The sequence below is a fragment of the Medicago truncatula genome, chromosome 4, assembly GCF_003473485.1.
Source record: "Medicago truncatula cultivar Jemalong A17 chromosome 4, MtrunA17r5.0-ANR, whole genome shotgun sequence".
In the NCBI taxonomy this organism is placed as follows: domain Eukaryota; kingdom Viridiplantae; phylum Streptophyta; class Magnoliopsida; order Fabales; family Fabaceae; genus Medicago; species Medicago truncatula.
The window spans coordinates 49,711,722-49,726,258 of record NC_053045.1 but is presented as its reverse complement, the minus strand read 5'-3'; the positions used below and the strand labels follow the sequence as shown (position 1 = coordinate 49,726,258).

The window sequence follows — 14,537 nt, the reverse complement described above, 5'->3', positions numbered from 1 at the left end:
TCACATGTTGATTTGCACACATCTTCCGACATTAGCTTTTTGAATGTAGCACCTTCAATTATGGGAGTTCTTATAGCTAACGGGATTAAGGGGCCTATTCATATTGATGCTTATGGCGATATTTCTCAACTTTCAAAGATCAAACAAGAAGCACTTTTCTTATCCGGCATTGATCTCCACCACATTCTGGGTCCTTGAATTATATGCATATCCATCATATCAATCCTCAAATTAGTGAAAATATCATCAAATTGGTCCTTGATTTTTCACAACAGATATCACCGTGATCCTTGGTGCATACATTTGCTAAACAAAGTAAAAAGTAAAAGACAGACACTTTGATTATAAAAAGACAGACATATGCACACTATCATAAGTCATATATTTGATGTTCATAAGTCATTACATAGCCAAAAAAATAACATTACGTAGCCATCAAGTCATCAAATTATTTGATGTTCTTAAGTTATTACATATCCAAAAAAGCATAAACTAAACAAGTCTAAAAAGCAATAATTAAACTTGTCCAAAAGCATAATTTAAACAAGCATCAATGCTTTGGAAATCCTGGAGTTAGGATAAACTCCATGTATTAGGGTTGAGTAGAAGTGGATGACCCGTAATTTGGATTTGGAACTCTAATAACTCCAGGAGCAGTTGAATTTTGTGGAGCAGGACCCCTCAGTGGTGTTTGTTTATGCCTGTCATTTGAAATCACTGGTCATCTCATAAAATAAAATCAATCAAATCATACCTTAAATTATAAAACTATCCATCAAATCAGTCCTTAAATTATCACAATAAGTATCAAATCGATCCTTATCATAGAGGGGTATAATTGGAAACATAGAAAAAATGACATTGAAAAGTTAAATCTCGAAGTTTTACCATTTCCATCAATTTAGTTCTTGTACACATGGCTGCTTTGTTGACACACGTACATGACAACACATCATGCAAGAGGACACATCATCATCACTAACGGAGCTTTTGGACGGAGGGACCATTTTGATGGATGTCTGTAAAATTCAGGGACTAAATAAATATTTTGCAAAATTCAGGGACAAATTTGACCGATTTTTTAAAATTCAAGAACAAATTTGAGGTATTAGTCATTATTATATAGTCCACTTAACTTCTCTACATTTGTTACATTTTCATCATATAAGGGATACGGAGAAGATGCCAAATTCCCACCTCAAAAAGCTTTTGTATGAATAAAGACAAGGCATCTTGATCTTTGCTTTAAACTTTTTGATTACTTGGAATCCTTAAAGTGTTACTAACTATATAAAATCCCACTTAGATGAAGCCAGATGAAAAGTTACTTTTTCTCCACTAACTAATGGTGATGAAATTTTGTTCATGCTCAAACACTTTACTAATCAATATCTCTCCTCAATACTTTACTTTACATATAGGACATATAGGGATAACAATTGGACCCAAATTCTATGGGTATCTGCAAAAAAATATCCGTTATGGGTAGGGTAAAACTTCGTTTTTATGGGTCCGGATTTGGGTACGGGTAATTACCCGCCAATTTGAATGGGTACGGACACAGGTATGGACACTGTACTACTCAGCCCCGCAACCCGCATATATGTATTTATATAATATGATAAATAATTTATTTATTTTTTGTGTACAATTAATTAATTAATTTAACTATTTAAGCCTAACCTTAAAACAGCTTAATACAACTTAATAAAAACTTTAGTGACAATTTATTATGACTATAACATGCAATTGCAACTTTTTAACGTATAACTTATGTAAAGTATCTATTTTTTCTTTCTTTCTAGTGATATTTTGGATGTTTTTTTATTTGGCTAAATACTAAGATTCATACTATTTTATGAGTTGATTTGAAATTTTTTGGATCATTGTTTTATTTCAATTGTGGTGTTTTTTATTGTAAAGTGCATGTAATGGGTGCGGGTATGGACACTTAAGTGCCCATAAGATATAGGGAAGGGCACTAAAGTTGTTGCTCATGAGGGTTCGGGCTCGGATACGAGCATTTTTTACAAACGCGAACATAGAGATGGGTACTATAGTACTCTGCCTATTGGATATCTATTGTCATCCCTATTTACACACAAGCTTTTAACTAGCTTTCTAGCACAAATCAACAAAAGCTCTTCTCTGACGTGAAAATGAGTCACCCGGTTAGATATTGAAAAGGAAGCATGCTTTGCATACGTAATATCCTTTAACCATCAGCTTAGTTCAAAGAAAAGAATCAAATAAGGGTGCTTCAAAGTAAACCATTATTAGCCTAGTAGGTCATTGAACTAGCAGAAATTCGGGTGCTACAAAGTAAACCATTATTAGCGAGTAAACCCTCATTTGGGTCTCTGAAAGTGTACCTCGCTATCAACCACGTTCCTGAATCAAGAAAACGCAAAAAAAACTCCTCGAAAGTGTCTTCCGTTAGTCATTCCGATCCAAAACGTTAACTGAGCGTTAACACTGCTGATCTGGCCATTTTTTCTCCACATCATGGGCTTACGTGGCAAAAGAGGATATAAAGAGACAGGACTGGAATGAAAGTATTGGAAAACATCAGTAGAAGCTCATATAAAAGGGAAATAACGTCATTTCCCCCCTCAAAAGTTAATGTTTGTTTCTTCAGCTTCTCTAAAAGTAAAAAAAGTGAACCTTGTCTTTGAGCTTCAGCTGGAACTGTCGCTGTGCTTCTTCTCCGGATTCTTGCTTCAACTTGTTTAAGGTAATAAAAACATCATCTTTAAGCTCTTTGCATGCTTGTTGTTGTGGTAGTTTTGTGTATAAACTTGTAAGATATGATTAATATGTAAAATGTGTAAAATAAAGTGGTAATATGAAGATGATTAGCTTTGAACATTATTTATTGTAGTTTATTGTACCAAACAATAATATAATGTTGACATTTTTCATAAAAAAACACTTAGGGTTTGATTTGTGTATAACCGTGAGTGTCTAATGGTATTTAATGGTGTTTATGGTTATGTTTTGATCAGATGGAAGCAAAGGCAACTTTGATTTTGCATCATGGTGGACATTTCATTGCTACTGATGATGATGAATTGGATTATGTTGGAGGGCAGTTTTGTGTGTGGGAAGACATATTTACCGATTACATGAACCGTTTTATGCTTGCTGATCTCGTGAAGAGTTGTGCTTGCTATTTTAAGGTATCAAACATTTGGTGTTTGGATTCTGAGTTAGGGTTCAGAAAAGGATTGTTTGAAGTGGTGAGTGACACTGATGTTATTGGGATGGTGAACATTGCTATTAGATCCAACAATGAAGTTCACTTGTATTATGATCATGATGTAGATGATCCTATCATTGTTGATGAAGCTCCAGTAGCATTACTAACTGGTGGTGAAGAAGTTGTTGGTGAGGCTGAGTCTAAAGATATTCAAGAGCAACATGTTGTGCATGAAGAAAATGGTGGTGAGGACCAAGCTAATGGTGAAGATGTTGTTGGTGAGACTGAGAAAGAAGATATTCAAGAGCAACATGTTGTGCATGAAGAAAATGGTAGTGTGGACCAAGCTAATGGTGAAGATGTTGTTGATGAGACTGAGAAAGAAGATATTCAAGACCAACCTAATGTTGAAGAGATACCTGATTTAAATGCTGCTACAACTGATGTTATGTTTGGTGATGACACTGAGGATTCAATGTATTTTCCTTCTAAAACACACACTGAGGATGATGAGTTTGATGATGATTATGATGCTGAGTTTGATTATTATGATGCTGCTGTGGATGATGAAAATTCTGGTGATGAGCTTGAGGATGTGGCAGAAAATGATGTTAATGTGCCTATGGATGATGGTAATGTTTATGCTGAGAATGTTCCTATGGTAGAAAATTATGCTAATGTGAATGTTAATGATGCAAGTGAGAATGATGATATCAACTCATACAAGTCTGAAGAACTAAATAGTCCAATTAGTAGTGATGAAGAGGGGAATGGGAGAGAAGTATTCCCTCAGTTTAATCCAGCTGCACAGTTTGGTCAAATACAATTTGAAGTAGGCATGGAGTTTGATATGTTGATGACATTCAAGAATGCTGTGAAAGATTACAACATCTTTTATGGAAGGAACATAAAGTGGGCTAAGAATGACAAAGACAGAGCAAGAGCTAAGTGTGCCCAAGATGAATGCAAATGGGAAATCTATTGTTCATGGAGCAAGGTTAATCAAAGCTTTCAAGTGAAGACTTATTATTCTGAGCATACATGTTGCAGAGGTTTTAAGAACAAGCAAGCAACTAGAAAGTGGGTTGTAAACAAGCTCCAACATCAAATTAAGATTCAACCAACCATTACATATAGTGAGTGTTTTGATTACTTGAAGAGGGAGTTTGGTATACATGTCAATGACTCAAAGTTGTTTAGGGCAATTAAAGAGGCTAGAGAATTGGTGGAAGGCAGTCTGAGGGAACAATATGGTAGGGTATGGGATTATTCTCATGAAATAAAGAGGAGCAATCCAAGTTCATCATGCTTCATAGACACAATACCTATCCCTAATGCCCCTCCTCAATTTCAAAGGATTTATATATGTTTGGATGCTTGTAAAAAAGGTTTCAAGGCTGGGTGTAGGCCCTTTATTGGGCTTGATGGGTGTTTTTTGAAAGGATATTATGGTGGGCAGTTGCTTGCAACAGTTGGACAAGATGCTAACAACCAAATTTTTGTTATTGCATATGCAATAGTTGATGTTGAAAACAAGGACAATTGGAAGTGGTTTCTGACATTGCTGCATGATGACTTGGGTAATTACAGGGAGCATGGATGGAATTTTATGAGTGACATGCAAAAGGTACGTACTTATCCTATTATATACTGTTTTGAATATTTTAAGTAACTTATAGGGATGCAATTAACAGTAAGTGACTACTTTAGGGGACCACGAGTGAAAATTTATAATTTCTGACTGTGTGTTTTCATGGCAGGGTTTAATACCAGCTATGCAAGAGGTTATGCCTGGTGTTCATCACAGATATTGTGCTATGCATCTTTGGAGAAATTTCACAAAACAATGGAAGGACAAAGAGCTTAGGGGAGCTGTGTGGGCATGTGCAAAAGCAACTACACCTGCACAGTTCAACTTACATATGGAGAGGGTTAAGAGAAAGTCTGTTAAGGCATGGGAGTATCTGAACAAATGGCCTGTGACATCATGGACAAAATCTCACTTTAGTGAATGGCCCAAAGTTGACAACATAACAAACAACACATGTGAAGTGTTTAATGCTAAGATCTTGAAGTTTAGAGCTCATCCTATTCTTACAATGGCTAAAGAGATTAGGTGCTACATCATGAAGACAATGGCCACAAACAAGTTGAAACTTGAAAGTCGTCCTGGCCCATTGTGTCCAATGCAACAGTCAAGATTGGATAAGGAGAAGCTTGAAAGTAACAAATGGACACCAATCTGGTGTGGGGACAATGATGGTTATAGGTTTGAGGTCCAAAATTGGCAAGAAAAGATGGATGTTAATTTAAGCACTCGTACTTGCACTTGTAGGTTTTGGCAATTGACAGGTATGTTTCTGAACACACACTTATATGTTTCTGATTTGGAAATTGTAGATTTCTTAGTATGTTAATAAATGTGTTAACTTAAGCAATCTTTAATGTGTTAGGTATGCCATGTGCCCATGCTATTGCTGCCATAGCATATAAAAATCAAAAACCTGAAGATTATTGTCATGGATGGTTAACCATAGGAGCTTATAAAGCATCTTATAACTATTTCATTTAGCCATTACAAGGGCAAGAGTTTTGGGAAGTAACTCAGTTTATCAAGCCAGTCCCCCCACCAATAAGAAGGCGCACAGGGAGACCTAAGAAACAAAGAAGGAAAGATGGGAATGAAGATGGTGCTAGTTCAAGCAAGCTCAAGAGAAAGTACCCTGCAATAACTTGTGCAAGGTGTGGTATCCAAGGTCACAATAGCAAAGGGTGTAGCAACTATGGTGTCCCAATTAGGCCTAGAGGTTGGAAATCAAATGATGGTGCAAGTGAGATGGAATACACTGGCTCACAACCAGAAGCTGATTCTCAGGTATTAACTCCCCCAAATAGGCAATTATGTTAATGCATTTGCTTGATTTTGTGCATGACAGTTCTGGTTTTAGGAATTAGGAATGACATTTGCTTGATTTATAGTGTTTTAGTGTTCCATCTTATAGTGTTTCAAATGATTGATAGTGTTTATTTCACTTATATAGGAAATGCATATCCTTGAAGGACCACAAGCTGTACCATTTGTAGCTGGCAATGTGTGGCCATTTGCTGGACCAACTGGAGTTAGGGCTCCACCAATTAGAGGTTCGAGTTCAACATCAAATATGACTTTCATCCCAACACCTGGGCTTACGCTGAGACAGAGGCAATATGGACCTAATGTGCCCATGTTTGTGCCACCAAGGAATGGAAACTATCAACCTCCTAGGCACCCTTGAAGAAATGAAGCTTTCTATGTTTTCAAAGGAGATATTATGTGCATTCAATGATTGTTGCTCCTTATGTATTTTGGCATGATGAACATGTAGTTTACTTTGATGAATCTTAAATTAGTTTTTTGATGAATCTACAATGAGATAGCTTTCAAAACAAGATATTAGGCAATGCTGGTTATGTGAGCTATCTTCTTTTTGGTTATGTAATGTCTATGACAATGGCTAGCACTTCTATGACAATGGCAACATCTTTTTGGTTATGTAATGTCTATGACAATGGCTAGCACTTCTACTTTGATAATGTATTGTTCCTCTTATTTCACTATCATGTTAAAATATAAGTGCTAATATTATGACTATGACTAGCTTCTTTTGTGCAATTGATTTATGTTGTTGAATTCATTCCGAGTATATTGATAATCATTCATGTTGACAAGGTCATGCACAATTGATTCCAAAAATAAACAAACCTTCATTTCATAATATAGTGTTACATAATTTGGTTTCTAAACCTTCATTTCATTACACAATTTATTCCAAGAACCATTGCAAACCTTCATTCTTTATACAAGGTTTTACATACTAATGAAACTACATAAACTAAAGCAAAATACATTGTTCCTCTCATTTCACTTGTTTTGCATTATGTTGAAGAATTGCATGATAATAGATGCAAAGACCAAGTACTTCAGCATCCTTAAATCAATAGCCATAAGTTCCAATTTAGAGTTGAGTCTTGTCTTCCATTTTGCATCAATTGCATTTCCCTTGCCAACCTCTCTCCCATCAAGTAGTCTTTCATTTACAGGCTCTCTTCCACCATTTCTACCTAAATTTTTCTCCTCTGCATTTACAACTTCTTCTGCCCCAAGGATTTCTTCCCATTCATCAAACCAAATAAAATACCCACAATTTCGAGGATCATTCTGCAATTGCATAAATGGAGAAATCAGAAACAACAATGGAATATAAGGTGTATGATGTATAGATGCAATTTTAGAGGATAATTTTTCTTTCAAATATACCTTGTGAAATGGACATGTGTAGAATGGTCTCCCAGGATTCTTTGTCGTGTTTGCCTTAAACATGGTTGTCCTCAAGCCACAGTTACAATCAGGTACTGGAATTGTGGATCGATTTGAATCTATTCTTGAGGAAGATGACATACTCCATGAACCAGATGGTGATTTGTTACTAATGTTGTTGTTCTTGTGCGTCTTGTGCATCCCCCCACCTCCCATCATGTTCAATCTCAATTTGGGTAAGGAATTTCGAAAAACAATGAAAGAAATTGAGTGAGAATATGGTTTTAGGGTTTGAAATTGGGAACAGAATGAGAAATGGAGATGAGGGGAAAGATGAAGATGAAATGGGAGAGGAGGGACGAAAATGACCGTTGCAAACTATCTACTAACCCTTCATATTCGTCCCTGCCAGTGTGGAAAGCATCCTTTGCAGGTGACATGGCAAGACCGGCGTCCAGATCAGCAGTGTTAACGCTCAGTTAACGTTTTGGATCGGAATGACTAACGGAAGACACTTTCGGGGAGTTTTTTTTGCGTTTTCTTGATTCAGGGACGTGGTTGATAGCGAGGTACACTTTCAGGGACCCAAATGAGAGTTTACTCCATTATTAGCCTAGTAGGTCATTGAACTAACAGAAATTCTCCAACATATATATCCTTCCCTAGATAAAGTAATTGTTGCCAAAACCACAAGCTTTGTTGTCTAATGAAACATCATTTTCATCCATATACCTGGACAGAAGGTAATAGGACAATAGGGTGGCCAGCACATACGCGTTTGAGTGATATAAAAGTTGACGGAAATTATATATGAAAAAAAAACTTTGTACCAAAAAAATATATGGGAAAAAACATATTTGATTAGCATTTTAAGTAATGGAAAATGCTTAATTAATATATAACAATAAGAATTTGTTATGTCGGGGGATACAGAGAAGGAGAGGTAAATTTGAGTATAACATTGACCATATGATTTTTATTTGTTTGGTACAACTTTGTCAGCTGATTCGATAATCGTGATGGAATTGGATCCTTTCTTGTCCTTTTTATTAGATCATCCTTCATTTTTCAAATTCAATGGTTGATTGACTCACAAAGAAAAAAATAAAACAAGAGAGAGAAAAAAAACATGTGGACTGAATGGTTGAGATTAGTTCAGCACCAACAACGTAAGAGAAATTGTATGAGAGGATCCAAATCATTTGCACTCGTGATGAAAATTTAGCGTCAATCAAATGATAGCTACGCATCTATGGCCACAAAGGCAAACCAGCAAATGAAAACCTTTATTGAGAAAAGTAAAGTGTATTGTATGTTGATTTTCATTTTGAGAATAGTCAAAATTGATTATAGAGTTGTAAAATTGATTCTGACATGCTGACATACTTAAGTAACATCGAGTAGAATTGATTTTGCTTATAAAATTAATTTTAACCACAAACTCAACCGTTGTAAAAAGATTTAAATACAAAGCTTATAAAATAGTCGCATAGATGTATTCATGAATTGTTCTTTTCCCGTTCTAACTCCACGGAACCTCTTCATCAAATAAGTTTCAACCAGCATGAGTAAGAGCTATGGAATTTAATAAAAAAGAAAAGAAATATAGATAGTGTAAACTTAATTTGGTTGTTTTCTAGAGAAGAAAATTGGAAATATTTTTCATAAAAGATTTAAAACACCTCAATTATATTATTGTTTGAATTAGTTTAGAAAATGTCCAGGCATTCTGCGTAGAAAAATATATATTGCATAACATGAAAAAAAAGAAAAAAGCCCAAGCATTAAAAGAACTTTTCTAGTATTACATTGTAACACAACAATAACTATTTTTCTAGTAATTGTCATTTGATTTTTCTAGTAATCATTTGGTGGTTTTTCTGGATGCATACTTCCAAAGTAATATTGGGAGGTTTATTTTTTGATCTTGATAGATTATCCTCAGTTCCATAAAGATTAGATAAATTGAACAGAATAATGGCCAAGTCCAACTCACTATAGCCACCAGAAGCATGAGAATGATGAAAAAAAGAAATAAACCAGATTCGGCTCTTCGATTCCTGTACTTGGTTTCAGCAAGTCTTTCACAATCTATTATTTCAAACAACACAAAAGTACAAATGAACGGAAAAGAACAAGATATAAAACAAGTTCAAATCCCATTATTGCCTTAGATCTACTTATGGTTCACCACCAAGCTCCACTCGCAGATTGTCATATGGATAAACTTTGGGTGCCTGACACAAAATAATATAAAAATCTATCAGTATTAATTGCAAAATATTTGGAGAAAGTAGCAATGCATGTAAAGCTTCAAAACATGAAGGAAAAAAAAAAATCATAGACAGTATAGAGTTGAGTATAAGCATGAGTTCAATTGGGAATCATGGAGGTTATATGGACCATGACGAGGATACAAGGAGCAGAAAAAGTTTATGTAATCCATAAACAATATACACTTAAAACCGATATTGCCATACAATGGTTGAGAAACCAGAACTAGACTACGATTATCTGAAGGTAAAGATTTGCGGCATGATCAACTGGATGGAAGAGAGCCAAGAATGAACAACATTACTGAGGCTGCTATGCCAAATTGCCAACACACCATATATAAAAGCAAACAATATGCAATAGATCCAACACAAATCCATGTTAAATTTTTTGATTAATTGCTTATGGCAGAAATAATAAGAATCCAAGCATCAAACCTTTTAGATATAATAATCATACATGGGAAAAATATGCGACTTAATGAGACATCTAAATTTATGTTGCAGGTCAGTTGTAATTCTGCCAGGCAAAGTTGGATACAATCAGCAGCTATGTTTCAGGCTTCCAGCTTGTTACTGAATTGAACACAGTTGCAATGAACACTACCATATGGTAGTTGTCGATAATATTTAAATGCAAGGATGAAGAATGAAGAGAAATATGCTATCATTCAATCGAGCCAGGGATTTAATGTAGCTGGGTCAGGCCAGTTCAGGTTTGGTAAATTATTTTTTGCAGCCTGAAGGAGTTGGTTTGAATAAGGTTGATGGTCTGATGACATCCTTATATTTTTAAACAGATTGCTGTTCAAAATCAAAAGATACATAAAAATTAAGTAACTAAGAAATTTTGTCAGGTTTTGTGGATTTCAGTTTCCCTGACTCTTAAAGTCAATGCTGCCTGTGACAGGTTTATTTTCTTTTCGACCAAAGCGAGAAGGTGCCTAGAGCAGACCTAACCAAACCCAAATACATAAACATAGAATAAAAGTTCATAATTTGATAGCCATATGGCTTATTCCCTAGAAAATATTTATAAAACTTTTCTTAATTCAAAGCATCCAATCACATCTTCAATGTGAAGTACGGATCCGATGGCAATTATGATGTAGTTGCAGTATAAATATGTGATTCTGCTAGTGTTTTGCCATCTTGAATGATCCTTATCCCAATTCAAAACTTGTTTTGCAGGGATCTCAAAATCCCAACAATCCTGGCTGATGCACAAAATCTGGCAATAACCCAGCTGAAACCCAGAAAACCTATCAGAATAAACCCTTCAAGTTTCAACTATGCTATAGAGAGACTGAACCGACAAAACAAAATATCTGCCTTTGGTTGCTACGTATTGCAATGAGCTCGACTGAAAGTTTGAAATTTAGTTTTACAATTCCCAGGTCAATGTCCAGATTGTAGAGCTGCTACTTAGGTGCTGGGAGGACTGGATGTTGCAATTCTCTTGCTTACAGGGCCTTGCGCTTCTCAGTGCTGCAATAATACATTTCTTACCTGGGCTGGTGGATGCTTTAAGGGACACGTTATTTGGAATTATGGTTGTCAAACTTCATTTGGGTATAAAAAGAGCGTAGGTTGTAGGATCGTAAGATCCCATCAAAGAGACAAAATTATAGAAATAACTAAGAAAAATAAACTTAACATAATTATCCTAAAAAAAAGACAATTTTTTTATTGACTTAATCATAAAGAAAAGATGAGAGTTTGACCTAAACATCAACAATAGAATTTTTTTTATTAATTCCCACCACGGAATGATAATTGCAAAGATGACAGTTGCATTGCATAGATGAGAAGTTCCCAAATTGGGAAGTAATTACTCAATTAAAACCCACACTGTCCCAAAAAAAGTGTATGTTCAGTGTATCCCTCTTTGCAATGAGAACCGGGTCAACTTCTGAATCAAAAACGTGTGGAACCGGGTTGTAAATGTGCATGTTGTTGCGGGTCAAAAACTGTTCACTCGGGTCACCACGTGAGAATCGGGTCGAGAATGTGTGAAACCAGCATGAGAGAAAGCATTGCTCCCTCGATTCCACGATCTTCCTCTGCGCGCTCACTGCTCCGGCCTCTCTAACAATTTTTATGCCGCTCCCAATGGAGGGAGAAAAACACATTAAATCTTACAATCTCACAATCTAGATCACACTCTTAACAACCAATGGTTGAAATGGTAGTTGAGAAAAGATTATCATTCACTATCACAGCAAGTCACTTTAAGTTCTACAGCATAAATTCAGGTGCCATTGTGAGGCATGATTACGACATAAGAGTGCGCTCACCTACTACTTAGAATAAATAAATATGCAAATCGTTATATAAATAATATGTATCTCTCATTTTCATTGATTACAATCTCCAGCTTGAAACTCTTATTCTTACAAACTCTTGTGTATGATAGGCTAGATTGCACCTTCTACGTTAAGAATTAAGATATCCTATTTTACATGTCTACTGTTTTTCCAGTCAGTCCTAGGTAAAACCTAGGAATTTGACAACCTTGGGATGCATTTGATTTTCTAAATAATGAAGATAAAACAATAATACTTGTTCCATGTTTTATTTTAGGATTAGTCAGGAGACAGAAGAAAACAAAAGATGAAACACATGACAAAATAAAATAAAATTTGTTACTTGATTATTCAGGGGACAAGGTTTTGTCTCACACAAAATATTATCTTAGAAAAATCCTTATCTTAATTGCTCACTTTCTTAAGTCTCCTTCACTCCCCCAAACCCTTATTCCTCAATCCATTCTACCTTTTCCCTCACCTGAAACAACAATCATGTGCATTGTGCATCAACCACCAAATAGTGAACAAATTAAAAAGTTGTGTTGTAACTCAACATATTGAACTTCTATGAGTGTGCATCAAACAAGGTGCCCCACCTACAAGATAAAAGACTAGTTAATGGCACCCATGGAATCCACTATAGTGCTGGAGTGGAAACCCCAACCTACCCAAGGCCAATGTAAGGTGTCCATCGCATTGTAGCGCAAAATTGAACACAAGTAAAAATACATATATTTCAACTACTATCTGAGTTTCCCAATCCTAATTTTACACTTTATTGATATCCCTCGATTTTAGGCACCAGAAACATAAGAGTTTGAAACCCTTCAACCCAACCATTCACCCATCCTTTGTGCTAAGCTGAGCTGACCTTTGTTTCAAACCAACCAATAACCAACTACTCATCGGCATCGCTTCTAGCCAAGCAGTGTTTTCCACCAAAGGTCTCTGTTCATTCATTCCCCCTGTTTCAGCACACCTATTACTTGTGGAACACTACTTACTCATTATTCACCCATAAACCTCCACTCACACATGTCTCTGTTAAATTCAGTGTTGTTAAATGGTGGCCATGGAGGAATCGCATGGTGATGGTGGATTTTTTGTCAACCTCCATAAGCAAATATGTGAAGCCAGTGAAGGGGTGCCCGTCATGATGGTGCCAACGGCCGCAATGGCATGCTTATATGGCAGGTTTTTGACATTCTTCCGTTGACAATATTGGTTAAATTTTTGTTTCTAAGTTGTGTTAAGTTCTTCAAACTTGCACCCTCTTTTTTAACTCCATCATTTTCCTTTTACTTTTGGTATATGGAAATTGTGCCTTTAGGCCATGACTTTGATAACTTTTATAAAACTCATTAATTTAACATTATATTTTTTACTTGGGAGCATGTCTATATGTCTAGCACAAATTCTATCTCTTATATCATATTCATTAATAAAGCTTTTCGATGTCAATCACTTCATACCAATGCCACTATCAGAGAATGATAACAAATTAACCATATACAGTGCACCCAAAGGATCTAAATAGAATAAGAAAATACATAACAAAATGGAACCAAATCCCAAAAATCAAGAGCGAGCAAGTTAACTTACAAATGGTGTCTTGGAAGCTTTATCATTCCACACAGCCAATAATCCCAAACCCGCAAAACAGCTCAATCCTCCACAAAGCCACGCCAATGCTTCATACTAATTTCAAACCAAAAATTCATCAACTTGATGCATATTTCACATTACAACACTTATATCCTAAATGGTGAAAAGTAGTTACCTTTCCAACAGTATCAGCAATGCGATCTATACAAGGTTCAGGAAATGGAGTACCATTGTCCCATGTAAGTTCTTCATTCATCGGAAGCTGAAAAAACATCACCAGAATTCGAAAATTGAGGTTAATTTTCGTGATTCTAAGAAAATTGAATTGAATAGGTTAGGTTAAGAGAAACGAACGGGTTTGTTAGGGACGTAGTGTTTGCCGACGGGGAGACCCATGCCGGAGCGAAGGCGGAGAGATGAAGCTACAGATCGGTGAACGACGCCGTTTCCGCCTAAGATTTGTGATGCTACGTTTGTCAATCTACCTGCCATGGTTATTGCTTCGATTCTTCTTCTTTTTCCTCTTCCTTCTTTGTTTAATTTCTGTTTGATTATTGCGTAATGTTTATGTTACTGCAATCACAGGCCAAACGACTTCGTTTTGGAAAAAAATATCCCTTTTCTTATTTTATTTTTTTTATAATTAAAGTGGGTTGGATTTTCTACCCTTTATTGTAAGTTGGGCTTGCTACTACATTTTTTGATTTCTTTCTACACCCCTTCTCCTTTGTAAAGTATCTTTTTCTTACCGTGAACGAGAAAATGAAGTGTTTAATGACTAGATTTATTGTGTAAATAAATAAATTTGATAGTGCATACATTTAATTATTTAATGTTCAAGAATGCGGAGAACT

The 14,537-nt window shown here is 35.7% G+C and overlaps 2 protein-coding genes across 2 annotated transcripts; both read right to left on the bottom strand.

Annotated features, from left to right (window-relative positions):
• Nucleotides 1-7,100: 7,100 nt before the first annotated feature.
• On the bottom strand, nt 7,101-7,712 carry LOC11405542 (uncharacterized). Its single transcript, XM_003608686.4, has 2 exons — nt 7,497-7,712; nt 7,101-7,397 (listed from the first exon to the last, which is right to left on the bottom strand). Exons 1-2 carry the CDS (start codon nt 7,710-7,712, stop codon nt 7,101-7,103), a joined length of 513 nt encoding a protein of 170 aa, XP_003608734.4.
• A 1,729-nt stretch (nt 7,713-9,441) lies between these two features.
• LOC11406366 (NADH dehydrogenase [ubiquinone] 1 beta subcomplex subunit 8, mitochondrial) lies at nt 9,442-14,257 on the bottom strand. The gene is made up of 4 exons (XM_003608684.3): nt 14,038-14,257; nt 13,859-13,945; nt 13,681-13,776; nt 9,442-9,733 (listed from the first exon to the last, which is right to left on the bottom strand). The coding sequence occupies exons 1-4, from the start codon at nt 14,173-14,175 to the stop codon at nt 9,677-9,679; spliced, it is 378 nt and encodes a 125-aa protein (XP_003608732.1). The 5' UTR covers nt 14,176-14,257; the 3' UTR covers nt 9,442-9,676.
• Between the last annotated feature and the right edge of the window lie 280 nt (nt 14,258-14,537).